Source organism: Pteropus alecto, unplaced genomic scaffold, assembly GCF_000325575.1.
Source record: "Pteropus alecto unplaced genomic scaffold, ASM32557v1 scaffold202, whole genome shotgun sequence".
In the NCBI taxonomy this organism is placed as follows: domain Eukaryota; kingdom Metazoa; phylum Chordata; class Mammalia; order Chiroptera; family Pteropodidae; genus Pteropus; species Pteropus alecto.
Genome location: NW_006432451.1, coordinates 4,445,795 through 4,452,727, shown reverse-complemented (window position 1 = coordinate 4,452,727; position 6,933 = coordinate 4,445,795). Strand labels below are relative to the sequence as shown.

At 40.3% G+C, this 6,933-nt stretch overlaps 1 protein-coding gene across 1 annotated transcript in view; it reads left to right on the top strand.

The window, feature by feature from the left end:
* LOC102883286 (HLA class II histocompatibility antigen, DP beta 1 chain) overlaps positions 1 to 1,949 on the top strand; it is a 6,892-nt gene extending 4,943 nt beyond the window's left edge. Inside the window, 3 exon segments of the mRNA XM_015585860.1 lie at positions 515 to 796; positions 1,433 to 1,509; positions 1,926 to 1,949. Coding sequence (XP_015441346.1) covers positions 515 to 796; positions 1,433 to 1,509; positions 1,926 to 1,949 — 383 coding nt within the window.
* Positions 1,950 to 6,933: the final 4,984 nt, after the last annotated feature.

The window sequence follows — 6,933 nt, the reverse complement described above, 5'->3', positions numbered from 1 at the left end:
TTTTTTGGTAGAAATGGCCAGGAGACATACAGGTTAAATAAAGAACAAATCAAGGTACTTCATTTCTTCATCTCTTTTTTAATGAGGATATCAGACTGATAGATCAAAGGGATGCTATTGACTGAATATACTCTCATTCCAAGATATTTGGAAGGATTATGCATCCTTTAGAACAAGACGGGAAAATGTAAATTTAGGTAGTTTCATAGCTGGCTCAACATTTCTGTTCAAAAACCGTTAGTTACTAACATACTTTTCTGATGAAAGTGTTCTAGAGTGCCTTGACCCTCTCCTATTCTTCTCGGCTTTTTATTGTAATGACAACGTCATTCTTGGGACATTTAAATGTTTTATTCTTTTTTTCCTACACTGTTGCTCATTTTCTGTCTCCAAATAGCTTAGTAGATGATATATTCATCTTCAACGTCTAGAAGTCAATTTGGCAAGAAAATTGCTAAATGTACTGCATTTGTTGTCTCAGCTGTCATAACAAGATCCTTTTTCTCACTCCCAGTCCAGCCTAAAGTGAATGTCTTCCCCTCCAAGAAGGGGCTCCTGCAGCACCACAACCTGTTTGTCTGCCACGTGACAGATTTCTATCCAGGCAACGTTCAAGTTCACTGGTTCCTGAATGGACAGGAGGAAACCACTGGGGTTGTGTCCACCAATCTGATCTATAATGGAGACTGGACCTTCCACCTCCTGGTGATGCTGGAAATGACTCCCCAGCAGGAAAATGTCTATACCTGCCAAGTGGAGCACCCCAGCTTGGACAGTCCTGTCACTGTAGAGTGGAATGAGTCACTCCTTGATGACCCTCTGGGCTCCAGGGTCTGGAGTCTGCTCACTACACATTGGGGTCACACCCCAATGGACAGCTTGGACATACCCCAGCTTGGACAGTCCTGTCACTGTGGAGTGGAATGAGTCACTCCTTGATGACCCTCTGGGCTCCAGGGTCTGGAGTCTGCTCACTACACATTGGGGTCATACCACCCCGTGTGTCCTCATCAACTCCCTAACTGTCTGGACTGGGAGTAGTGGAGATCTGCCGATTCTCACATGTATTTATCCCTGCCCTGGGGGATCCTAAGGAATGTCTCCTTGTCAGAAAATCCCAGAAAAGCAATCACCTTCATAACTGGCCTCAGATGTGGAATCTGGCCTCTCCCTTCAGTCTCCCTTGAGTCTCTTTAGCTTGGACTTAATGGGCTGACCTAAACCCAGCATTTGCCTCCTGTGGACATCACTAGTCTGAGACTCAGAACTTTGGGGTGCTTTCTGCATCTACTTTTTCTATACAGTGACTCCAAGCTTGGCCCCATCCTCTCCCTTTCTCCCCATGGTACACTGGTCAAGCTCCAGGTGTCAGACAAGGCCAAAGTTTGCAGCACATGGAGGTAAAACTGGCCCTGGGGTCTTTTCTTCCCAGAGGGACAGTCAGATTCTGCCCAGAGCAAGATGCTGACTGGAACCGGGGGCTTTGTGCTGGGGCTCGTTGCCCTCATGGTGAGCTTCACCCTCCATTTTAGAGGCCAAGGAGGTAAGAAACTTTTGGAAAGTGGTTGATATTGCCTTTCTACTGTTTCATTCTCCTATTCTTCCATGGTGAAATTGAGACAGAAGAGCAAAATGACAGAGCAAATGAGGCCACAGAAATCAGATTCTGATAAGGTAATGACAGCCCTGTAGGGAGGAAGATGTATAGACTGAGATCTTGGCCCTGTAAGACACCTGAGAATAGTCACCCTACTCTTCAGGGTGTTCTTTTAAGCCTGGCATAGGTTTATATCTACAAATTGGGCCCTGCTTTGATACTCAGTGACATGAGAATGAGATTCAGTTGTTTGTATAATTTTCTAAGGTGCTGTTGCTCTTTACTCTCTCAATTACTGAATTCATCTTCCCTTTTACTTTCATTTCAGGACAACAAGGACCTCAGCCAATAGGTGGTATTTCTGCTTCCTTCTTCCTTCTTGGGGTGCTATTTGTTTCATTGCAACATGAGTTTGGGAGCATTTAATGAGTACTCTGTGTTCAGGATATATCATAGGAAGTGCTCTGAGGATGAAGAGAAACTCTCAGAGTCTGTCCCTCCTTTTCAAGTTAAGCCAGTTGCCCTCAACTCTTGGTCCCATTTTCATCTTTGGGTGGGTATAAGCAATGAGCATTACTTTGCCCCATTGCTGAAGAAAAGTCCAGAAACTGTCTTCCATTTTTCATCAGGCCAACACTCAGCCTCCCTTTATTTCTTTCTCTCCTGGGACCCTCGAGGGAAAGAAAATGTAGCCTCTGAGCTTGCATTGTTTTTAATTCTTCTTCTTCTTCACAGGGCTCCTGAACTGATCTTAAACATCACATGTAGCTTTGGAATGAGTAATTCTGATACTTCTGTTGCCCAGCAACCTCCCACCTCCAAAAAGGATGTTATGACTGAATTGTGGCCCTGAAACCAGTTTGAGTCTCTACATTTTTATTCAATGTACTTCCTCTTTCTCAAGTTTTCCAGTCTATGGAGTGCCCTTTTCTGAGGAATATAAACCACCTAAATTCAATATTATGATCCTCCTTTCCTCTTGAGGAAGGATATGGTCATGTGGCCATGTTTATGCCTGAAGGATTTGGTGACCATTGGGTCCAGTGAAGAGCCTGGAGATATCATTGTTATTTTACCCAGGCGTGGAGAAATAAACTTCTTGATGATGATCAATTCTTATTATTGAATAGGAGGGTAACTGATAATGGACCTCTGAAAATTTGTTTTGTTTCATTGTAGGTGTCCAAATTCATGTTGTGCTCTTACCAGTGAGGAGTGGAACCATTACTCCTAGTAAACCCAGATGGAACCAACACTGAGCCTGAATTTGCCACTGAAATTCATATAGGACAGATAAAGCATGTCAATGATTAAGAATATGCTTTCCAAGAGTAAAAACCAACACAAGCTCAGATTTATAAATAACAGGTATAAGAGCATAACTTAGTCCTCTTCCTATATTATTGTTCACTTCAACTTATAAAGGTAGACTTATCACAACTCTACATTCACCACCTCACCCTAATCTCCCTCCCTTCTGAGTCATTCAGTGGAAAGTGCTTCCCCAGTTTCAAAGGGGCCAAAGATATGTGTATATCAGTTTTTTTCAGACATAGGTCTGCTTTTAGAATACAGTTTATTATGATTTTTGTAAATCATTTTAAATGATGTTTAAAAACAAGACAGAAGTTATATTTGCTTCAGTCATTTCATGATATGGTGTGTCACCTAAGTATAAATTCTATACAACAGTGATCAGAAAAATTTCTAATTCCTACAATATTTATAGATTAATATCAATTGTCAAAAACAGCAAGACCTTAACCAAACTTAAAGAGTTTTCCTTTCCTATCTGATCTGGCATGTCACTATGGAAAATCATTTTAGTGAAATACGTTTATAAATTAATTATAACTAGAAGTTGGTTTGGGGTGATTTTAAATATTATGAGATACCAGTCCCAAATAACGGGCCGTGTCAGAGGTCTCCAAGACCACCCTAGGTTGGATGATTCACTAAGACTCACAGACCCCATCATATAGTTGTACTCATGGCTCTGATCAAAAAGAGATAAGGTGAAATTAGCAAGTGAAAAGGCCCATGGGGCAAAGCCCAGAGAAACCAGGCGTAAGCTTCCAAGGGTCTCTCGTATTGGAGCCACAGGACACTCTTAACTCCTCCAGCAACAAGTTGTGACAACACTCATGAAATATTGCCTGCCAGGAAGGCTCAAAGAAGACTCAGCACTCACAGTTTTTACTGGGGGCTGGTCACATAGGCACCTTCTGTCTGGCACATACCAAAATTCCAAACTCCTGGAAGGAAAGCAAGTGTCAGCATAAACCATTTTGTTTGTACAAATTGTTTAGGCACATTCTTATCAGTTTGGGGAATGATGGGCACTCCCATGAAATCCAAGCTCCTAAATGCCATCCAGGGGCCAACCTTGTAAGCAGGCCTTTCAAAGGATAGCAGTGAGACCTGCTTTTCTGCACAGGGGCAAACCATCCATTTTGTTGGCAATTTTCAAGATAACACGAGTATCTATTTTTATCAAAAGAAGTCATATTTTTATCCAGAAAACACTCTTAAATCCTAGTTTTCTAGAAATATCAGTTATTGCAGAAGACAGAGCTAAATTCATATAATAATTTTCATTATTATTATTATTATGTGAAATTATTATTACAAATGTTTTATGAATCCTATTAGCATTTAAGCAGTTTTTGAAAAGCTGAAGTCACAAACCAAAGATGCAAACGGAAATACTCTCTCATATGAAATTTTTGTTTTTTACTCACTGCCATGAAAAATCACACACACTTTCTATTCTATGAAGTTTCTGGTTGAGAATAGAAGGAATCCACCTCTCAGTGTCCCAAAAGGAAAAGAGAAGTGCAATCCGATATATCCATTGTCAATCATCTTGGTAAAAAGAAAGAGGCAGGCAGTCTACTTTGTGGCCATCTCATTGTCTGTATTGCCCGAGACAAGAGAGGCTTCAGTATTTGGGATTTTGAGAAGAAACAAACAAACTTCGTCAGCAGAGAACTGAGAAACCAGTGCTTATAATGCCTGATAGTTAATTTAATATTATCTTGAGTAATAATTAAAAGGGACTTAGTTTTTAAAAATCATTTTGACTGTTATCTTGGAGTCTTGAACATTTTACCTTCTGCTTATAAAGCAGAACCAATAGATTGATTTAAGTTTGATAAGGAGGAGGTCCCCCTGATTTTCTCTTTGGCCATGAATTCCTCCTAACGTGGTGTCATTGGAGTACAGTCATAAAGCTGTGTGTTGACTCAGAAATCTAACCACTGAGTCAGATTTTGAAGTTTGCCCTCTGGAGGGTAGAGGATTATCATACGGAAACTCGGTAGGTAAATGATCTAGCAACTCTTTCCTTTCCCTTTTTTATTAGACTACTGTAGAGAATTAAAACTGTGGAGCGTTTTTAATTCTCATCAGAAGTTTTCTAAGATTTCAAGGAAAAAAAAACAGATAACCCATTGTTAAGAATCTGAATTTAAAATGGTGTTCTTTAAAGCTGGAGGATATTAAATAGGATCCTACTCCACCTAGAGGCCAACAGTGGAATCTAGCCTTAGAACAAGAAAGGGAATTCATTAACAATTTTAGGCATACAAAAGGACAGGAGTCAAAACAAATATGGCCAAATGTAGAGGCTTTGGCAGCACCAGTGCTTCTGTGGTTTGACTATGCGTTTAAAAGCAGCTATGAAAATATACTATTCATTGTTCTGTGGCCAAATAAACCCTAAGATATATTTTTAAATAATTGAATATAAAGAAAGCCTACCAACACAAGGCAAACCTTCAACATCATCAACTTTGGAAAAAAGAGGATCTACGTAAGCAGAGAGTCCAAGAATCTGTAAATTGAGTGTGAACATCAGAGAACGTTTGGAGGAGGGCTGTCCAATAGAACTTTCTGCTCTGATGGAAATGTTCTATATCTGATCTGTCCAGTTGAGTAGCCACTAGCTACATATGACTCTTACCCACTGACAACATTAGTGGCTAGTACAGCTAAAGGCCTGAAATTTTTGTTTAATTTTAAATTATTTAAATTTAAATTATTATAGCTACACGCGACTAGCAGCTACCATAGTGGACAGGCAGAGTAGAGTTTACAGTCTTTCTCCGAAAAAAAAAATGTAAGCTCTCTCTGAGTAGCTTTTATTGGAAGCAGAAACGTCTACAGGAGAAACTGCTAGCAAATTGAAGCCAGGGAGGATGAAGATATGGTGTCTTGTCTGACCATGGCTCATTGGATTTGAGAATATCAGAATCCCAAAAACATGATAAGCCTGCTACTAAGTTAATAAAATTACAAAAGAGGTTAAAGAAACATCAAAACAGTTCAGTTCTAACAAATAGAGGAGCTATGGGCTATAGAAATAATCTTGGCAAACCCTCAACTTATGCAGTTTTAAAGTGCTGGGAACCAAGCCAAACGGAATCACCAAGACAAAGAGCTTATAAATATAAAGAACACATTTCTGTCAGTACATACAGAATGAGGACACTTCAACACACCTACTCCTTCAATTCATCTTTGACTTTAAGGAGCTTTGCTCTAAAGAGCAAACCAGATCCTCTCATAGGACAGCACAAATAGCTCGAATGTCCTCCTTCCAGATCTGTCACAATGTTAGATCTATCTGGAGACACTCTAGGCTCCAATGAAACACTTTGGACAATGGACAATATTGAAGAATTCTTCATGTGAGGAAATTTGAGATACCGGATCAATAGTGATGTTTAATTATGAAAACCTAATCTAATAAGAAGGGTGATTTTGAATGTTGAGGTTTGTGGAGGAGAAAGTATCTAGGGTGATGGGTTGTGATAACATTAAACGAGAAAACCAAAAAAGTTTCTATGGTGATTTCACTTGCCCCGGGTATGACATTTGAATTTATTACTGTAACTCTGGGAAATGGAAATGGAAAAGCTCCCACTCTAAACATCTGAAATTCTACTTCACCTTCAAAAAACATAAATAAGAAACAGTGTATTTGAAAAAACAATTATGAGGTCAGAAACATGACAGAGGGAAATGTCCCCAGATCTCTCCCCTTGAAACAACAATAAGCTGAACATCTAAAACTCAATGAAAAACACCCAAACTGCACAAAAGCACGTCTGAGCATAAGAGCTACCACAGGTAGCTCAGAATCCCAGATGTTGGGTGGTGGACTGGGAGAAACAAAAAAGCTGCCTCTCCGAGCCACTGGAGCTCCCTATAGGAGGAGAGGGAGGGGAAAAGGTGTGGTGACTTCCCCAAACAGCCCTGCCTGGGAGTGCTGTGAGCTCCACCAGCAGACGGCAGTGCCCAGTCATTAGGGCAGACGGTAGAGAAACGGGGAT